The sequence below is a fragment of the Paramisgurnus dabryanus genome, chromosome 23 (assembly GCF_030506205.2).
Source record: "Paramisgurnus dabryanus chromosome 23, PD_genome_1.1, whole genome shotgun sequence".
NCBI lineage: Eukaryota > Metazoa > Chordata > Actinopteri > Cypriniformes > Cobitidae > Paramisgurnus > Paramisgurnus dabryanus.
In genome coordinates, this window is record NC_133359.1 from 19,750,269 (window position 1) to 19,771,288 (window position 21,020).

The window sequence follows — 21,020 nt, forward strand, 5'->3', positions numbered from 1 at the left end:
TATAAAAAAGGCAAAGTTGCACATTAGGTGAAATATCACTACAGGACACAAGTTGGACCTGAATGCTGTGACACACAGTTTGGACAGTGCATAAAATTATGCACAAAATTTAAATATGTACAAAACTCTGTCAGTGAGAAATTGACATGAATGTGTGTTTTACCTGGAGGGAATGTTTCATTTGCGAATGTGCAGTAACAACTTGTTGTAATTTTTATTTGGTGTGAAGTGAAATGAGATGTTTGTTCAGTTGATTGTGTGAAGACTGTAAACTTTGTTGATGTTTCTGTCACTGTAGTAGACAATGGTTTTGATGTTGTAGCAGTAATGGTGGAAGTAGCAGTTTCTTTTGTTAATTGTGTAGTTGGTTGTGTTGTTCCTGTTGATGGTGCTGTAGATGTGGACACCCCAGTGGTTTGTGTAGCTGTTGTTGGTTGTGTTGTTGGTGGTCCTGCAGTTGTGGACGAACCAGTGGTTTGAGTAGCTGTTGTTGGTTGTGTTGTTGGTGGTCCTGTTATTGTGGACAAACCAGTGGTATGAGAAGTTTTTGATACTTGTGTTGTTGATTGTGCTGTTCCCATTGACGTTCCTGCAGTTGTGGACGCACCAGTGGTTTGTGTAGCTGTTGTTGGTTTTGTTGGTGTTGGTCCTGTTGTTGTGGACAAACCAGTGGTATGAGAAGTTGTTGATACTCGTGTTGTTGATTGTGGTGTTCCTGTTGATGGTCCTGCAGTTGTGGAAGCTCCAGTGGTTTGTTTAGGTGTTGTTGGTTGTGTTGTTGTTGGTCCTGTAGTTGTGGACAAACCAGTAGTATGAGAAGTTGTTGATACTTGTGTTGTTGATTGTGGTGTTCCTGTGGATGGTCCTGCAGTTGTGGACGCACTGGTGGTTTGTGAAGCTGTTGTTGCTTGTGTTGTTGGTGGTCCTGTAGTTGTGTACAAACCAGTGGTATGAGAAGTTGTTGATACTTGTGTTGTTGATTGTGCTGTTCCCGTTGACGGTCCTGCAGTTGTGGAAGCACCAGTGGTTTGTGTAGCTGTTGTTGGTTGTGTTGTTGCTGGTCCTCTTGTTGTGGACAAACCAGTGGTATGAGAAGTTGTTGATACTTGTGTTGTTGATTGTGCTGTTCCTGTTGATGGTCCTGCAGTTGTGGAAGCGCCAGTGGTTTGTGTAGCTGTTGTTGTTCGTGTTGTTGGTGGTCCTGTAGTTGTGGACAAACCAGTGGTATGAGAAGTTGTTGATTCTGGGGTTGTTGATTGTTCTGTTACTGCTGATGTACCTGCAGTTGTGGAAGCACCAGTCGTTTTTGTAGCTGTTGTTGGTTTTGTTGTTGGTGGTCCTGTTGTTGTGGACAAACCAGTGGTATGAAAAGTTGTTGATACTTGTGTTGTTGTTGATTGTGGTGTTCCTGATGATGGTCCTGCAGTTGTGGATGCACCAGTGGTTTGTGTAGCTGTGGTTGGTTGTGTTGTTGGTGGTCCTGTAGTTGTGGATAAACCAGTGGTATGAGAAGTTGTCGATACTTGTGTTGTTGATTGTGCTGTTCTCGTTGATGGTCCTGCAGTTGTGGAAGCACCAGTGGTTTGTGTAGCTGTTGTTGGCTTTGTTGTTGGTGGTCCTGTAGTTGTGGACAAACCAGTGGTATGAGAAATTGTTGATTCTGGGGTTGTTGATTGTTCTGTTACTGCTGATGTTCCTGCAGTTGTGGAAGCACCAGTCGTTTGTGTAGCTGTTGTTGGTTTTGTTGTTGGGGGTCCTGTTGTTGTGGACAAACCAGTGGTATGAAAAGTTGTTGATACTTGTGTTGTTGATTGTGGTGTTCCTGATGATGGTCCTGCAGTTGTGGATGCACCAGTTGTTTGTGTAGCTGTGGTTGGTTTTGTTGTTGGTGGTCCTGTTGTTGTGGACAAACCAGTGGTATGAAAAGTTGTTGATACTTGTGTTGTTGATTGTGGTGTTCCTGTTGATGGTCCTGCAGTTGTGGATGCACCAGTGGTTTGTGTAGCTGTTGTTGGCTTTGTTGTTGGTGGTCCTGTAGTTGTGGACAAACCAGTGGTATGAGAAATTGTTGATTCTGGGGTTGTTGATTGTTCTGTTACTGCTGATGTTCCTGCAGTTGTGGAAGCACCAGTCGTTTGTGTAGCTGTTGTTGGTTTTGTTGTTGGGGGTCCTGTTGTTGTGGACAAACCAGTGGTATGAGAAGTTGTTGATACTTGTGTTGTTGATTGTGGTGTTCCTGTTGATGGTCCTGCAGTTGTGGATGCACCAGTGGTTTGTGTAGCTGTGGTTGGTTGTGTTGTTGGTGGTCCTGTAGTTGTGGATAAACCAGTGGTATGAGAAGTTGTTGATACTTGTGTTGTTGATTGTGCTGTTCTCGTTGATGGTCCTGCAGTTGTGGATGCACCAGTGGTTTGTGTAGCTGTTGTTGTTCGTGTTGTTGGTAGTCCTGTAGTTGTGGACAAACCAGTGGTATGAGAAGTTGTTGATACTTGTGTTGTTGATTGTGCTGTTCTCGTTGATGGTCCTGCAGTTGTGGAAGCACCAGTGGTTTGTGTAGCTGTTGTTGGCTTTGTTGTTGGTGGTCCTGTAGTTGTGGACAAACCAGTGGTATGAGAAATTGTTGATTCTGGGGTTGTTGATTGTTCTGTTACTGCTGATGTTCCTGCAGTTGTGGAAGCACCAGTCGTTTGTGTAGCTGTTGTTGGTTTTGTTGTTGGGGGTCCTGTTGTTGTGGACAAACCAGTGGTATGAAAAGTTGTTGATACTTGTGTTGTTGATTGTGGTGTTCCTGTTGATGGTCCTGCAGTTGTGGATGCACCAGTGGTTTGTGTAGCTGTGGTTGGTTTTGTTGTTGGTGGTCCTGTTGTTGTGGACAAACCAGTGGTATGAGAAGTTGTTGATACTTGTGTTGTTGATTGTGGTGTTCCTGTTGATAGTCCTGCAGTTGTGGATGCACCAGTGGTTTGTGTAGCTGTGGTTGGTTGTGTTGTTGGTGGTCCTGTAGTTGTGGATAAACCAGTGGTATGAGAAGTTGTTGATTCTTGTGTTGTTGATTGTGCTGTTCTCGTTGATGGTCCTGCAGTTGTGGATGCACCAGTGGTTTGTGTAGCTGTTGTTGTTCGTGTTGTTGGTGGTCCTGTAGTTGTGGACAAACCAGTGGTATGAGAAGTTGTTGATACTTGTGTTGTTGATTGTGCTGTTCCCGTTGATGGTCCTGCAGTTGTGGATGCACCAGTGGTTTGTGTAGCTGTTGTTGTTCGTGTTGTTGGTGGTCCTGTAGTTGTGGACAAACCAGTGGTATGAGAAGTTGTTGATACTTGTGTTGTTGATTGTGGTGTTCCCGTTGATGGTCCTGCAGTTGTGGACGCACCAGTGGTTTGTGTAGCTGTGGTTGGTTGTGTTGTTGATGGTCTTGTAGTTGTGGATAAACCAGTGGTATGAGAAGTTGTTGATACTTGTGTTGTTGATTGTGCTGTTCTCGTTGATGGTCCTGCAGTTGTGGACGCACCAGTGGTTTGTGTAGCTGTTGTTGGCTTTGTTGTTGGTGGTCCTGTAGTTGTGGACAAACCAGTGGTATGAGAAATTGTTGATTCTGGGGTTGTTGATTGTTTTGTTACTGCTGATGTTCCTGCAGTTGTGGAAGCACCAGTCGTTTGTGTAGCTGTTGTTGGTTTTGTTGTTGGGGGTCCTGTTGTTGTGGACAAACCAGTGGTATGAAAAGTTGTTGATACTTGTGTTGTTGATTGTGGTGTTCCTGTTGATGGTCCTGCAGTTGTGGATGCACCAGTGGTTTGTGTAGCTGTGGTTGGTTTTGTTGTTGGTGGTCCTGTTGTTGTGGACAAACCAGTGGTATGAAAAGTTGTTGATACTTGTGTTGTTGATTGTGGTGTTCCTGTTGATGGTCCTGCAGTTGTGGATGCACCAGTGGTTTGTGTAGCTGTGGTTGGTTGTGTTGTTGGTGGTCCTGTAGTTGTGGATAAACCAGTGGTATGAGAAGTTGTTGATACTTGTGTTGTTGATTGTGCTGTTCTCGTTGATGGTCCTGCAGTTGTGGATGCACCAGTGGTTTGTGTAGCTGTTGTTGGTCGTGTTGTTGGTGGTCCTGTAGTTGTGGACAAACCAGTGGTATGAGAAGTTGTTGATACTTGTGTTGTTGATTGTGGTGTTCCCGTTGATGGTCCTGCAGTTGTGGACGCACCAGTGGTTTGTGTAGCTGTGGTTGGTTGTGTTGTTGATGGTCTTGTAGTTGTGGATAAACCAGTGGTATGAGAAGTTGTTGATACTTGTGTTGTTGATTGTGCTGTTCTCGTTGATGGTCCTGCAGTTGTGGAAGCACCAGTGATTTGTGTAGCTGTTGTTGGCTTTGTTGTTGGTGGTCCTGTAGTTGTGGACAAACCAGTGGTATGAGAAATTGTTGATTCTGGGGTTGTTGATTGTTCTGTTACTGCTGATGTTCCTGCAGTTGTGGAAGCACCAGTCGTTTGTGTAGCTGTTGTTGGTTTTGTTGTTGAGGGTCCTGTTGTTGTGGACAAACCAGTGGTATGAAAAGTTGTTGATACTTGTGTTGTTGATTGTGGTGTTCCTGTTGATGGTCCTGCAGTTGTGGATGCACCAGTGGTTTGTGTAGCTGTGGTTGGTTGTGTTGTTGGTGGTCCTGTAGTTGTGGATAAACCAGTGGTATGAAAAGTTGTTGATACTTGTGTTGTTGATTGTGGTGTTCCTGTGGATGGTCCTGCAGTTGTGGACGCACTGGTGGTTTGTGTAGCTGTTGTTGCTTGTGTTGTTGGTGGTCCTGTAGTTGTGGACAAACCAGTGTTATGAGAAGTTGTTGATACTTGTGTTGTTGATTGTGGTGTTCCTGTTGATGGTCCTGCAGTTGTGGATGCACCAGTGGTTTGTGTAGCTGTGGTTGGTTTTGTTGTTGGTGGTCCTGTTGTTGTGGACAAACCAGTGGTATGAAAAGTTGTTGATACTTGTGTTGTTGATTGTGGTGTTCCTGTTGATGGTCCTGCAGTTGTGGAAGCGCCAGTGGTTTGTGTAGCTGTTGTTGTTCCTGTTGTTGGTGGTCCTGTAGTTGTGGACAAACCAGTGGTATGAGAAGTTGTTGATTCTGGGGTTGTTGATTGTTCTGTTACTGCTGATGTACCTGCAGTTGTGGAAGCACCAGTCGTTTTTGTAGCTGTTGTTGGTTTTGTTGTTGGTGGTCCTGTTGTTGTGGACAAACCAGTGGTATGAAAAGTTGTTGATACTTGTGTTGTTGTTGATTGTGGTGTTCCTGATGATGGTCCTGCAGTTGTGGATGCACCAGTGGTTTGTGTAGCTGTGGTTGGTTGTGTTGTTGGTGGTCCTGTAGTTGTGGATAAACCAGTGGTATGAGAAGTTGTCGATACTTGTGTTGTTGATTGTGCTGTTCTCGTTGATGGTCCTGCAGTTGTGGAAGCACCAGTGGTTTGTGTAGCTGTTGTTGGCTTTGTTGTTGGTGGTCCTGTAGTTGTGGACAAACCAGTGGTATGAGAAATTGTTGATTCTGGGGTTGTTGATTGTTCTGTTACTGCTGATGTTCCTGCAGTTGTGGAAGCACCAGTCGTTTGTGTAGCTGTTGTTGGTTTTGTTGTTGGGGGTCCTGTTGTTGTGGACAAACCAGTGGTATGAAAAGTTGTTGATACTTGTGTTGTTGATTGTGGTGTTCCTGATGATGGTCCTGCAGTTGTGGATGCACCAGTGGTTTGTGTAGCTGTGGTTGGTTTTGTTGTTGGTGGTCCTGTTGTTGTGGACAAACCAGTGGTATGAAAAGTTGTTGATACTTGTGTTGTTGATTGTGGTGTTCCTGTTGATGGTCCTGCAGTTGTGGATGCACCAGTGGTTTGTGTAGCTGTTGTTGGCTTTGTTGTTGGTGGTCCTGTAGTTGTGGACAAACCAGTGGTATGAGAAATTGTTGATTCTGGGGTTGTTGATTGTTCTGTTACTGCTGATGTTCCTGCAGTTGTGGAAGCACCAGTCGTTTGTGTAGCTGTTGTTGGTTTTGTTGTTGGGGGTCCTGTTGTTGTGGACAAACCAGTGGTATGAGAAGTTGTTGATACTTGTGTTGTTGATTGTGGTGTTCCTGTTGATGGTCCTGCAGTTGTGGATGCACCAGTGGTTTGTGTAGCTGTGGTTGGTTGTGTTGTTGGTGGTCCTGTAGTTGTGGATAAACCAGTGGTATGAGAAGTTGTTGATACTTGTGTTGTTGATTGTGCTGTTCTCGTTGATGGTCCTGCAGTTGTGGATGCACCAGTGGTTTGTGTAGCTGTTGTTGTTCGTGTTGTTGGTAGTCCTGTAGTTGTGGACAAACCAGTGGTATGAGAAGTTGTTGATACTTGTGTTGTTGATTGTGCTGTTCTCGTTGATGGTCCTGCAGTTGTGGAAGCACCAGTGGTTTGTGTAGCTGTTGTTGGCTTTGTTGTTGGTGGTCCTGTAGTTGTGGACAAACCAGTGGTATGAGAAATTGTTGATTCTGGGGTTGTTGATTGTTTTGTTACTGCTGATGTTCCTGCAGTTGTGGAAGCACCAGTCGTTTGTGTAGCTGTTGTTGGTTTTGTTGTTGGGGGTCCTGTTGTTGTGGACAAACCAGTGGTATGAAAAGTTGTTGATACTTGTGTTGTTGATTGTGGTGTTCCTGTTGATGGTCCTGCAGTTGTGGATGCACCAGTGGTTTGTGTAGCTGTGGTTGGTTTTGTTGTTGGTGGTCCTGTTGTTGTGGACAAACCAGTGGTATGAAAAGTTGTTGATACTTGTGTTGTTGATTGTGGTGTTCCTGTTGATGGTCCTGCAGTTGTGGATGCACCAGTGGTTTGTGTAGCTGTGGTTGGTTGTGTTGTTGGTGGTCCTGTAGTTGTGGATAAACCAGTGGTATGAGAAGTTGTTGATACTTGTGTTGTTGATTGTGCTGTTCTCGTTGATGGTCCTGCAGTTGTGGATGCACCAGTGGTTTGTGTAGCTGTTGTTGGTCGTGTTGTTGGTGGTCCTGTAGTTGTGGACAAACCAGTGGTATGAGAAGTTGTTGATACTTGTGTTGTTGATTGTGGTGTTCCCGTTGATGGTCCTGCAGTTGTGGATGCACCAGTGGTTTGTGTAGCTGTGGTTGGTTGTGTTGTTGATGGTCTTGTAGTTGTGGATAAACCAGTGGTATGAGAAGTTGTTGATACTTGTGTTGTTGATTGTGCTGTTCTCGTTGATGGTCCTGCAGTTGTGGAAGCACCAGTGATTTGTGTAGCTGTTGTTGGCTTTGTTGTTGGTGGTCCTGTAGTTGTGGACAAACCAGTGGTATGAGAAATTGTTGATTCTGGGGTTGTTGATTGTTCTGTTACTGCTGATGTTCCTGCAGTTGTGGAAGCACCAGTCGTTTGTGTAGCTGTTGTTGGTTTTGTTGTTGAGGGTCCTGTTGTTGTGGACAAACCAGTGGTATGAAAAGTTGTTGATACTTGTGTTGTTGATTGTGGTGTTCCTGTTGATGGTCCTGCAGTTGTGGATGCACCAGTGGTTTGTGTAGCTGTGGTTGGTTGTGTTGTTGGTGGTCCTGTAGTTGTGGATAAACCAGTGGTATGAAAAGTTGTTGATACTTGTGTTGTTGATTGTGGTGTTCCTGTGGATGGTCCTGCAGTTGTGGACGCACTGGTGGTTTGTGTAGCTGTTGTTGCTTGTGTTGTTGGTGGTCCTGTAGTTGTGGACAAACCAGTGGTATGAGAAGTTGTTGATACTTGTGTTGTTGATTGTGGTGTTCCCGTTGATGGTCCTGCAGTTGTGGACGCACCAGTGGTTTGTGTAGCTGTGGTTGGTTGTGTTGTTGATGGTCTTGTAGTTGTGGATAAACCAGTGGTATGAGAAGTTGTTGATACTTGTGTTGTTGATTGTGCTGTTCTCGTTGATGGTCCTGCAGTTGTGGAAGCACCAGTGATTTGTGTAGCTGTTGTTGGCTTTGTTGTTGGTGGTCCTGTAGTTGTGGACAAACCAGTGGTATGTGAACTTGTTGATTCTGGGGTTGTTGATTGTTCTGTTACTGCTGATGTTCCTGCAGTTGTGGAAGCACCAGTCGTTTGTGTAGCTGTTGTTGGTTTTGTTGTTGGGGGTCCTGTTGTTGTGGACAAACCAGTGGTATGAAAAGTTGTTGATACTTGTGTTGTTGATTGTGGTGTTCCTGTTGATGGTCCTGCAGTTGTGGATGCACCAGTGGTTTGTGTAGCTGTGGTTGGTTTTTTTGTTGGTGGTCCTGTAGTTGTGGACAAACCAGTGGTATGTGAAATTGTTGATTCTGGGGTTGTTGATTGTTCTGTTACTGCTGATGTTCCTGCAGTTGTGGAAGCACCAGTCGTTTGTGTAGCTGTTGTTGGTTTTGTTGTTGGGGGTCCTGTTGTTGTGGACAAACCAGTGGTATGAAAAGTTGTTGATACTTGTGTTGTTGATTGTGGTGTTCCTGTTGATGGTCCTGCAGTTGTGGATGCACCAGTGGTTTGTGTAGCTGTGGTTGGTTTTGTTGTTGTGGACAAACCAGTGGTATGAAAAGTTGTTGATACTTGTGTTGTTGATTGTGGTGTTCCTGTTGATGGTCCTGCAGTTGTGGATGCACCAGTGGTTTGTGTAGCTGTGGTTGGTTGTGTTGTTGGTGGTCCTGTAGTTGTGGACAAACCAGTGGTATGAGAAGTTGTTGATACTTGTGTTGTTGATTGTGCTGTTCTCGTTGATGGTCCTGCAGTTGTGGAAGCACCAGTGATTTGTGTAGCTGTTGTTGGCTTTGTTGTTGGTGGTCCTGTAGTTGTGGACAAACCAGTGGTATGAGAAATTGTTGATTCTGGGGTTGTTGATTGTTCTGTTACTGCTGATGTTCCTGCAGTTGTGGAAGCACCAGTCGTTTGTGTAGCTGTTGTTGGTTTTGTTGTTGGGGGTCCTGTTGTTGTGGACAAACCAGTGGTATGAAAAGTTGTTGATACTTGTGTTGTTGATTGTGGTGTTCCTGTTGATGGTCCTGCAGTTGTGGATGCACCAGTGGTTTGTGTAGCTGTGGTTGGTTTTTTTGTTGGTGGTCCTGTTGTTGTGGACAAACCAGTGGTATGAGAAGTTGTTGATACTTGTGTTGTTGATTGTGGTGTTCCTGTTGATGGTCCTGCAGTTGTGGATGCACCAGTGGTTTGTGTAGCTGTGGTTGGTTGTGTTGTTGGTGGTCCTGTTGTTGTGGACAAACCAGTGGTATGAAAAGTTGTTGATACTTGTGTTGTTGATTGTGGTGTTCCTGTTGATGGTCCTGCAGTTGTGGATGCACCAGTGGTTTGTGTAGCTGTGGTTGGTTTTGTTGTTGGTGGTCCTGTTGTTGTGGACAAACCAGTGGTATGAAAAGTTGTTGATACTTGTGTTGTTGATTGTGGTGTTCCTGTTGATGGTCCTGCAGTTGTGGATGCACCAGTGGTTTGTGTAGCTGTTGTTGGCTTTGTTGTTGGTGGTCCTGTAGTTGTGGACAAACCAGTGGTATGAGAAATTGTTGATTCTGGGGTTGTTGATTGTTCTGTTACTGCTGATGTTCCTGCAGTTGTGGAAGCACCAGTCGTTTGTGTAGTTGTTGTTGGTTTTGTTGTTGGGGGTCCTGTTGTTGTGGACAAACCAGTGGTATGAGAAGTTGTTGATACTTGTGTTGTTGATTGTGGTGTTCCTGTTGATGGTCCTGCAGTTGTGGATGCACCAGTGGTTTGTGTAGCTGTGGTTGGTTGTGTTGTTGGTGGTCCTGTAGTTGTGGATAAACCAGTGGTATGAGAAGTTGTTGATACTTGTGTTGTTGATTGTGCTGTTCTCGTTGATGGTCCTGCAGTTGTGGATGCACCAGTGGTTTGTGTAGCTGTTGTTGTTCGTGTTGTTGGTAGTCCTGTAGTTGTGGACAAACCAGTGGTATGAGAAGTTGTTGATACTTGTGTTGTTGATTGTGCTGTTCTCGTTGATGGTCCTGCAGTTGTGGAAGCACCAGTGGTTTGTGTAGCTGTTGTTGGCTTTGTTGTTGGTGGTCCTGTAGTTGTGGACAAACCAGTGGTATGAGAAATTGTTGATTCTGGGGTTGTTGATTGTTCTGTTACTGCTGATGTTCCTGCAGTTGTGGAAGCACCAGTCGTTTGTGTAGCTGTTGTTGGTTTTGTTGTTGGGGGTCCTGTTGTTGTGGACAAACCAGTGGTATGAAAAGTTGTTGATACTTGTGTTGTTGATTGTGGTGTTCCTGTTGATGGTCCTGCAGTTGTGGATGCACCAGTGGTTTGTGTAGCTGTGGTTGGTTTTGTTGTTGGTGGTCCTGTTGTTGTGGACAAACCAGTGGTATGAGAAGTTGTTGATACTTGTGTTGTTGATTGTGGTGTTCCTGTTGATGGTCCTGCAGTTGTGGATGCACCAGTGGTTTGTGTAGCTGTGGTTGGTTGTGTTGTTGGTGGTCCTGTAGTTGTGGATAAACCAGTGGTATGAGAAGTTGTTGATTCTTGTGTTGTTGATTGTGCTGTTCTCGTTGATGGTCCTGCAGTTGTGGATGCACCAGTGGTTTGTGTAGCTGTTGTTGTTCGTGTTGTTGGTGGTCCTGTAGTTGTGGACAAACCAGTGGTATGAGAAGTTGTTGATACTTGTGTTGTTGATTGTGCTGTTCCCGTTGATGGTCCTGCAGTTGTGGATGCACCAGTGGTTTGTGTAGCTGTTGTTGTTCGTGTTGTTGGTGGTCCTGTAGTTGTGGACAAACCAGTGGTATGAGAAGTTGTTGATACTTGTGTTGTTGATTGTGGTGTTCCCGTTGATGGTCCTGCAGTTGTGGACGCACCAGTGGTTTGTGTAGCTGTGGTTGGTTGTGTTGTTGATGGTCTTGTAGTTGTGGATAAACCAGTGGTATGAGAAGTTGTTGATACTTGTGTTGTTGATTGTGCTGTTCTCGTTGATGGTCCTGCAGTTGTGGACGCACCAGTGGTTTGTGTAGCTGTTGTTGGCTTTGTTGTTGGTGGTCCTGTAGTTGTGGACAAACCAGTGGTATGAGAAATTGTTGATTCTGGGGTTGTTGATTGTTTTGTTACTGCTGATGTTCCTGCAGTTGTGGAAGCACCAGTCGTTTGTGTAGCTGTTGTTGGTTTTGTTGTTGGGGGTCCTGTTGTTGTGGACAAACCAGTGGTATGAAAAGTTGTTGATACTTGTGTTGTTGATTGTGGTGTTCCTGTTGATGGTCCTGCAGTTGTGGATGCACCAGTGGTTTGTGTAGCTGTGGTTGGTTTTGTTGTTGGTGGTCCTGTTGTTGTGGACAAACCAGTGGTATGAAAAGTTGTTGATACTTGTGTTGTTGATTGTGGTGTTCCTGTTGATGGTCCTGCAGTTGTGGATGCACCAGTGGTTTGTGTAGCTGTGGTTGGTTGTGTTGTTGGTGGTCCTGTAGTTGTGGATAAACCAGTGGTATGAGAAGTTGTTGATACTTGTGTTGTTGATTGTGCTGTTCTCGTTGATGGTCCTGCAGTTGTGGATGCACCAGTGGTTTGTGTAGCTGTTGTTGGTCGTGTTGTTGGTGGTCCTGTAGTTGTGGACAAACCAGTGGTATGAGAAGTTGTTGATACTTGTGTTGTTGATTGTGGTGTTCCCGTTGATGGTCCTGCAGTTGTGGACGCACCAGTGGTTTGTGTAGCTGTGGTTGGTTGTGTTGTTGATGGTCTTGTAGTTGTGGATAAACCAGTGGTATGAGAAGTTGTTGATACTTGTGTTGTTGATTGTGCTGTTCTCGTTGATGGTCCTGCAGTTGTGGAAGCACCAGTGATTTGTGTAGCTGTTGTTGGCTTTGTTGTTGGTGGTCCTGTAGTTGTGGACAAACCAGTGGTATGAGAAATTGTTGATTCTGGGGTTGTTGATTGTTCTGTTACTGCTGATGTTCCTGCAGTTGTGGAAGCACCAGTCGTTTGTGTAGCTGTTGTTGGTTTTGTTGTTGAGGGTCCTGTTGTTGTGGACAAACCAGTGGTATGAAAAGTTGTTGATACTTGTGTTGTTGATTGTGGTGTTCCTGTTGATGGTCCTGCAGTTGTGGATGCACCAGTGGTTTGTGTAGCTGTGGTTGGTTGTGTTGTTGGTGGTCCTGTAGTTGTGGATAAACCAGTGGTATGAAAAGTTGTTGATACTTGTGTTGTTGATTGTGGTGTTCCTGTGGATGGTCCTGCAGTTGTGGACGCACTGGTGGTTTGTGTAGCTGTTGTTGCTTGTGTTGTTGGTGGTCCTGTAGTTGTGGACAAACCAGTGGTATGTGAACTTGTTGATTCTGGGGTTGTTGATTGTTCTGTTACTGCTGATGTTCCTGCAGTTGTGGAAGCACCAGTCGTTTGTGTAGCTGTTGTTGGTTTTGTTGTTGGGGGTCCTGTTGTTGTGGACAAACCAGTGGTATGAAAAGTTGTTGATACTTGTGTTGTTGATTGTGGTGTTCCTGTTGATGGTCCTGCAGTTGTGGATGCACCAGTGGTTTGTGTAGCTGTGGTTGGTTTTGTTGTTGTGGACAAACCAGTGGTATGAAAAGTTGTTGATACTTGTGTTGTTGATTGTGGTGTTCCTGTTGATGGTCCTGCAGTTGTGGATGCACCAGTGGTTTGTGTAGCTGTGGTTGGTTGTGTTGTTGGTGGTCCTGTAGTTGTGGACAAACCAGTGGTATGAGAAATTGTTGATTCTGGGGTTGTTGATTGTTCTGTTACTGCTGATGTTCCTGCAGTTGTGGAAGCACCAGTCGTTTGTGTAGCTGTTGTTGGTTTTGTTGTTGGGGGTCCTGTTGTTGTGGACAAACCAGTGGTATGAAAAGTTGTTGATACTTGTGTTGTTGATTGTGGTGTTCCTGTTGATGGTCCTGCAGTTGTGGATGCACCAGTGGTTTGTGTAGCTGTGGTTGGTTTTGTTGTTGTGGACAAACCAGTGGTATGAAAAGTTGTTGATACTTGTGTTGTTGATTGTGGTGTTCCTGTTGATGGTCCTGCAGTTGTGGATGCACCAGTGGTTTGTGTAGCTGTGGTTGGTTGTGTTGTTGGTGGTCCTGTAGTTGTGGACAAACCAGTTGTGGATGCACCAGTGGTTTGTGTAGCTGTGGTTGGTTTTGTTGTTGGTGGTCCTGTTGTTGTGGACAAACCAGTGGTATGAAAAGTTGTTGATACTTGTGTTGTTGATTGTGGTGTTCCTGTTGATGGTCCTGCAGTTGTGGATGCACCAGTGGTTTGTGTAGCTGTGGTTGGTTGTGTTGTTGGTGGTCCTGTAGTTGTGGATAAACCAGTGGTATGAGAAGTTGTTGATTCTTGTGTTGTTGATTGTGCTGTTCTCGTTGATGGTCCTGCAGTTGTGGATGCACCAGTGGTTTGTGTAGCTGTTGTTGTTCGTGTTGTTGGTGGTCCTGTAGTTGTGGACAAACCAGTGGTATGAGAAGTTGTTGATACTTGTGTTGTTGATTGTGCTGTTCCCGTTGATGGTCCTGCAGTTGTGGATGCACCAGTGGTTTGTGTAGCTGTTGTTGTTCGTGTTGTTGGTGGTCCTGTAGTTGTGGACAAACCAGTGGTATGAGAAGTTGTTGATACTTGTGTTGTTGATTGTGGTGTTCCCGTTGATGGTCCTGCAGTTGTGGACGCACCAGTGGTTTGTGTAGCTGTTGTTGGCTTTGTTGTTGGTGGTCCTGTAGTTGTGGACAAACCAGTGGTATGAGAAATTGTTGATTCTGGGGTTGTTGATTGTTTTGTTACTGCTGATGTTCCTGCAGTTGTGGAAGCACCAGTCGTTTGTGTAGCTGTTGTTGGTTTTGTTGTTGGGGGTCCTGTTGTTGTGGACAAACCAGTGGTATGAAAAGTTGTTGATACTTGTGTTGTTGATTGTGGTGTTCCTGTTGATGGTCCTGCAGTTGTGGATGCACCAGTGGTTTGTGTAGCTGTGGTTGGTTTTGTTGTTGGTGGTCCTGTTGTTGTGGACAAACCAGTGGTATGAAAAGTTGTTGATACTTGTGTTGTTGATTGTGGTGTTCCTGTTGATGGTCCTGCAGTTGTGGATGCACCAGTGGTTTGTGTAGCTGTGGTTGGATGTGTTGTTGGTGGTCCTGTAGTTGTGGATAAACCAGTGGTATGAGAAGTTGTTGATACTTGTGTTGTTGATTGTGCTGTTCTCGTTGATGGTCCTGCAGTTGTGGATGCACCAGTGGTTTGTGTAGCTGTTGTTGTTCGTGTTGTTGGTGGTCCTGTAGTTGTGGACAAACCAGTGGTATGAGAAGTTGTTGATACTTGTGTTGTTGATTGTGGTGTTCCCGTTGATGGTCCTGCAGTTGTGGACGCACCAGTGGTTTGTGTAGCTGTGGTTGGTTGTGTTGTTGATGGTCTTGTAGTTGTGGATAAACCAGTGGTATGAGAAGTTGTTGATACTTGTGTTGTTGATTGTGCTGTTCTCGTTGATGGTCCTGCAGTTGTGGAAGCACCAGAGATTTGTGTAGCTGTTGTTGGCTTTGTTGTTGGTGGTCCTGTAGTTGTGGACAAACCAGTGGTATGAGAAATTGTTGATTCTGGGGTTGTTGATTGTTCTGTTACTGCTGATGTTCCTGCAGTTGTGGAAGCACCAGTCGTTTGTGTAGCTGTTGTTGGTTTTGTTGTTGGGGGTCCTGTTGTTGTGGACAAACCAGTGGTATGAAAAGTTGTTGATACTTGTGTTGTTGATTGTGGTGTTCCTGTTGATGGTCCTGCAGTTGTGGATGCACCAGTGGTTTGTGTAGCTGTGGTTGGTTTTGTTGTTGGTGGTCCTGTTGTTGTGGACAAACCAGTGGTATGAAAAGTTGTTGATACTTGTGTTGTTGATTGTGGTGTTCCTGTTGATGGTCCTGCAGTTGTGGATGCACCAGTGGTTTGTGTAGCTGTTGTTGTTCGTGTTGTTGGTGGTCCTGTAGTTGTGGATAAACCAGTGGTATGAGAAGTTGTTGATACTTGTGTTGTTGATTGTGCTGTTCTCGTTGATGGTCCTCCAGTTGTGGAAGCACCAGTCGTTTGTGTAGCTGTTGTTGGCTTTGTTGTTGGTGGTCCTGTAGTTGTGGACAAACCAGTGGTATGAGAAATTGTTGATTCTGGGGTTGTTGATTGTTCTGTTACTGCTGATGTTCCTGCAGTTGTGGAAGCACCAGTCGTTTGTGTAGCTGTTGTTGGTTTTGTTGTTGGGGGTCCTGTTGTTGTGGACAAACCAGTGGTATGAAAAGTTGTTGATACTTGTGTTGTTGATTGTGGTGTTCCTGTTGATGGTCCTGCAGTTGTGGATGCACCAGTGGTTTGTGTAGCTGTGGTTGGTTTTGTTGTTGGTGGTCCTGTTGTTGTGGACAAACCAGTGGTATGAAAAGTTGTTGATACTTGTGTTGTTGATTGTGGTGTTCCTGTTGATGGTCCTGCAGTTGTGGATGCACCAGTGGTTTGTGTAGCTGTGGTTGGTTGTGTTGTTGGTGGTCCTGTAGTTGTGGATAAACCAGTGGTATGAGAAGTTGTTGATACTTGTGTTGTTGATTGTGGTGTTCCTGTGGATGGTCCTGCAGTTGTGGAAGCACCAGTCGTTTGTGTAGCTGTTGTTGGTTTTGTTGTTGGTGGTCCTGTAGTTGTGGACAAACCAGTGGTATGAGAAGTTGTTGATACTTGTGTTGTTGATTGTGGTGTTCCCGTTGATGGTCCTGCAGTTGTGGACGCACCAGTGGTTTGTGTAGCTGTGGTTGGTTGTGTTGTTGATGGTCTTGTAGTTGTGGATAAACCAGTGGTATGAGAAGTTGTTGATACTTGTGTTGTTGATTGTGCTGTTCTCGTTGATGGTCCTGCAGTTGTGGAAGCACCAGTGATTTGTGTAGCTGTTGTTGGCTTTGTTGTTGGTGGTCCTGTAGTTGTGGACAAACCAGTGGTATGTGAAATTGTTGATTCTGGGGTTGTTGATTGTTCTGTTACTGCTGATGTTCCTGCAGTTGTGGAAGCACCAGTCGTTTGTGTAGCTGTTGTTGGTTTTGTTGTTGGGGGTCCTGTTGTTGTGGACAAACCAGTGGTATGAAAAGTTGTTGATACTTGTGTTGTTGATTGTGGTGTTCCTGTTGATGGTCCTGCAGTTGTGGATGCACCAGTGGTTTGTGTAGCTGTGGTTGGTTTTGTTGTTGTGGACAAACCAGTGGTATGAGAAGTTGTTGATACTTGTGTTGTTGATTGTGCTGTTCCCGTTGATGGTCCTGCAGTTGTGGATGCACCAGTGGTTTGTGTAGCTGTTGTTGTTCGTGTTGTTGGTGGTCCTGTAGTTGTGGACAAACCAGTGGTATGAGAAGTTGTTGATACTTGTGTTGTTGATTGTGGTGTTCCCGTTGATGGTCCAGCAGTTGTGGACGCACCAGTGGTTTGTGTAGCTGTGGTTGGTTGTGTGGTTGGTGGTCCTGTAGTTGTGGATAAACCAGTGGTATGAGAAGTTGTTGATACTTGTGTTGTTGATTGTGCTGTTCTCGTTGATGATCCTGCAGTTGTGGAAGCACCAGTGGTTTGTGTAGCTGTTGTTGGTTTTGTTGGTGGTGGTCCTGTTGTTGTGAACAAACCAGTGGTATGAAAAGTTGTTGATACTTGTGTTGTTGATTGTGGTGTTCCCGTTGATGGTCCTGCAGTTGTGGACGCACCAGTGGTTTGTGTAGCTGTGGTTGGTTGTGTGGTTGGTGGTCCTGTAGTTGTGGATAAACCAGTGGTATGAGAAGTTGTTGATACTTGTGTTGTTGATTGTGCTGTTCTCGTTGATGGTCCTGCAGTTGTGGAAGCACCAGTGGTTTGTGTAGCTGTTGTTGGTTTTGTTGGTGGTGGTCCTGTTGTTGTGAACAAACCAGTGGTATGAGAAGTTGTTGATACTTGTGTTGTTGATTGTGCTGTTCCTGTTGATGGTCGTGCAGTTGTGGAAGCACCAGTCGTTTTTGTAGCTGTTGTTGGTTGTGTTGTTGGTGGTCCTGTAGTTGTGGACAAACCAGTGGTATGAGAAGTTGTTGATTCTGGGGTTGTTGATTGTTCTGTTACTGCTGATGTTCCTGCAGTTGTGGAAGCACCAGTCGTTTGTGTAGCTGTTGTTGGTTTTGTTGGTGGTCCTGTTGTTGTGGGCAAACCAGTGGTATGAAAAGTTGTTGATACTTGTGTTGTTGATTGTGGTGTTCCTGTTGTTGGTCCTGCAGTTGTGGATGCACCAGTGGTTTGTGTAGCTGTGGTTGGTTGTGTTGTTGGTGGTCCTGTAGTTGTGGATAAACCAGTGGTATGAGAAGTTGTCGATACTTGTGTTGTTGATTGTGGTGTTCCTGTTGTTGGTCCTGCAGTTGTGGATGCACCAGTGGTTTGTGTAGCTGTGGTTGGTTGTGTTGTTGGCGGTCCTGTAGTTGTGGATAAACCAGTGGTATGAGAAGTTGTCGATACTTGTGTTGTTGATTGTGCTGTTCTCGTTGATGGTCCTGCAGTTGTGGAAGCACCAGTGCTTTGTGTAGCTGTTGTTGGCTTTGTTGTTGGTGGTCCTGTAGTTGTGGACAAACCAGTGGTATGAGAAGTTGTTGATTCTGGGGTTGTTGATTGTTTTGTTACTGCTGATGTTCCTGCAGTTGTGGAAGCACCAGTCGTTTGTGTAGCTGTTGTTGGTTTTGTTGTTGGTGGTCCTGTTGTTGTGGACAAACCAGTGGTATGAGAAGTTGTTGATACTTGTGTTGTTGATTGTGCTGTTCCCGTTGATGGTCCTGCAGTTGTGGATGCACCAATGGTTTGTGTAGCTGTTGCTGTTTGTGTTGTTGGTGGTCCTGTAGTTGTGGACAATCCAGTGGTATGAGAAGTTGTTGATTCTGGGGTTGTTGATTGTTCTGTTACTGCTGATGTTCCTGCAGTTGTGGAAGCACCAGTCGTTTGTGTAGCTGTTGTTGGTTTTGTTGTTGGTGGTCCTGTTGTTGTGGACAAACCAGTGGTATGAAAAGTTGTTGATACTTGTGTTGTTGATTGTGGTGTTCCTGTTGATGGTCCTGCAGTTGTGGATGCACCAGTGGTTTGTGTAGCTGGGGTTGGTTGTGTTGTTGGTGGTCCTGTTGTTGTGGATAAACCAGTGGTATGAGAAGTTGTTGATACTTTTGTTGTTGATTGTGCTGTTCTCGTTGATGGTCCTGCAGTTGTGGAAGCACCAGTGGTTTGTGTAGCTGTTGTTGGTTTTGTTGTTGGTGGTCCTGTAATTGTGGACAAACCAGTGGTATGAGAAGTTGTTGATTCTGGGGTTGTTGATTGTTCTGTTACTGCTGATGTTCCTGCAGTTGTGGAAGCACCAGTCGTTTGTGTAGCTGTTGTGGGTTTTGTTGTTGGTGGTCCTGTTGTTGTGGACAAACCAGTGGTATGAGAAGTTGTTAATACTTGTGTTGTTGATTGTGGTGTTCCTGTTGTTGGTCCTGCAGTTGTGGATGCACCAGTGCTTTGTGTAGCTGTGGTTGGTTGTGTTGTTGGTGGTCCTGTAGTTGTGGATAAACCAGTGGTATGAGAAGTTGTCGATACTTGTGTTGTTGATTGTGGTGTTCCTGTTGTTGGTCCTGCAGTTGTGGATGCACCAGTGGTTTGTGTGGCTGTTGTTTGTTTTGTTGTTGGTGGTCCTGTTGTTGTAGACAAACTAGTGGTATGAGAAGTTCCTGTTGATGGTCCTGCAGTTGTGAAAGCCCCAGTGCTTTCTGTAGCTGTTGTTGGCTTTGTTGTTGGTGGTCCTGTAGTTGTGGACAAACCAGTGGTATGAGAAGTTGTTGATTCTGGGGTTGTTGATTGTGGTGTTCCTGTTGATGGTCCTGCAGTTGTGGATGCACCAGTGGTTTGTGTAGCTGTGGTTGGTTGTGTTGTTGGTGGTCCTGTAGTTGTGGATAAACCAGTGGTATGAGAAGTTGTTGATACTTGTGTTGTTGATTGTGCTGTTCTCGTTGATGGTCCTGCAGTTGTGGAAGCACCAGTGGTTTGTGTAGCTGTTGTTGGTTTTGTTGTTGGTGGTCCTGTAGTTGTGGACAAACCAGTGGTATGAGAAGTTGTTGATTCTGGGGTTGTTGATTGTTCTGTTACTGCTGATGTTCCTGCAGTTGTGGAAGCACCAGTCATTTGTGTAGCTGTTGTTGGTTTTGTTGTTGGTGGTCCTGTTGTTGTGGAGAAACCAGTGGCATAAAAAGTTGTTGATACTTGTGTTGTTGATTGTTGTGTTCCTGTAGATGGTCCTGCAGTTGTGGACGCACCAGTGGTTTGTGTTCCTGTTGTTGGTTGTGTTGTTGATGGTCCTGCAGTTGTGGACGCACCAGTGGTTTTAGTAGCTGTTGTTGGTTGTGTTGTTGTTGATGGTTGTGTGGTTGTAGGTGTTGTTGTTGTTGTGAAAGTAAATGGTGTAGCTGTTGTGACACAAGTTTCCATATATCTAATTATTGTTGCATTTGATCCACACACAGCTTTGAAACACATGCCATTTCCATCTGTGGTGTGGTACACTTCTTCTCCAATCATGAACTCCTTCCCATCATATACACACGTAGGAGCACACTCTATCTCTGTGACACATTTTTGAGTTTCTTCCTTTAAAAATGGCCTGTCAGAAGGGCACTGAGGAAAACACCCTAGGCAAATAAAAAAAGGGTAGAATGATTAAACAGAATTGATATATTACTTTAAATTTTGTAACAGCCCATTGGTCAATTAATATATAGAAGTTTAAAAAGTGTCATACCTTCTAGAAGAGGAATTTGATTGGAACAGGTCCCTTCTGGGTTTTTGCATGTTTTCATGCAGGCTGAACCACAGGCTCTGTAGTGCCACTCACAGTCTCCCACTGGGCCATTGTAGTAGTCACAGAATAAAGCTGCAAAGTAGTTCAGATAATGTAGTCACAACTTCAATAGCAGACAACACAACATAATATGTTCTAGACAATTTTACTAGGTCATACATAGAAGATTAGGTAATATACAATGGAATTGTAAAGGTATGCTTGTATTTCAAAGGCACATGTGTTAATGTTTGTGTTAACTCATCAGATACTACACAAATTTCATATTAGAACTGTAATTTCAAGGATGCATATCGCAATAGTTATTTTACGTTAAGAGCTTTCCATTTTCTGAGACATACCCCTGTGTAAAGACTAGCCACATTGTTCTCATAACACTTACGACAAATATGTGGAGTCCGCCATGCAATGCAAACCTCTTTCTTTCGGCATTCAGCCGCATAAGCAGCCACTGCTGTACAGAAACAATCACAGTCTCCACCAGAATCACATGCACAGGTGTCCCTCACACAGGCATCATAGTATGGGGCAGAGTCCACCTATAGACAAGTAAATGTACAACTTTATAACAGAACAGAGTAGATTATTTTCTTCTATTTTAGGTACTAATTCAACAATTCATTTAAATGATTTATAATAAACTAATACGTTCAAAAAGTTTTGATATCTTTACATACATGTGCATGGCAGTCTTGAAAGACATTGCTTGTAATGATGCTGCATTGTTTGATAGCCCAGACACTCCGGTGAGGGTTTTTCTCACAAGGGTCTTTCAAACTGTCCACTTCTGGGCAGCTTGGTTTCACTTTCCAGCTATTCCCAAACACCACCGCATCAGTTACTACTTCTCCATCGTGCTTTACAAAGTCGTTATTTGCATTACCGTCAAAGTTTCCACACAGTCCACACACTTTGCCCTGTAATAGAGATCATAAAGTCGTTTAGGTGAGTGGGTGAACATGTAAAATGTATAGTTTTATGCATACCTTCGTATGTAATTCATACCTTTAAGCTGGGATGGAGTTGGATCATCAGAGTTGTTTGGCCATCCCAAATTAAGTTTAAAAGCTTTTTGATCTCAATGACTTTGTAAATCCCCACAGAATTGATTTGATATTTGTAGTCGGTGCCATTGGTTTCAATAACCTTTACTCCATCCGCTTCAGATAAAGCCACCTTGTATTTCTAAAGGATTTGAATAGTAAATTGCATAAAATTGTCCACGACACAAATGAATGTAGCTCGCTGCTAGT

At 44.5% G+C, this 21,020-nt stretch overlaps 1 protein-coding gene across 1 annotated transcript in view; it reads right to left on the minus strand.

The window, feature by feature from the left end:
- Positions 1-21,020, minus strand: part of LOC135781148 (uncharacterized) — a 45,414-nt gene that overhangs the window by 7,691 nt on the left and 16,703 nt on the right. The window contains exons 24-28 of the mRNA XM_065291481.1: positions 20,773-20,952; positions 20,445-20,684; positions 20,150-20,306; positions 19,708-19,839; positions 164-19,597 (exon numbers count right to left, since the gene is read on the minus strand). Of these exons, the coding sequence (XP_065147553.1) occupies positions 164-19,597; positions 19,708-19,839; positions 20,150-20,306; positions 20,445-20,684; positions 20,773-20,952 (20,143 nt within the window). The remainder of the gene's footprint in view (positions 1-163; positions 19,598-19,707; positions 19,840-20,149; positions 20,307-20,444; positions 20,685-20,772; positions 20,953-21,020) is intronic.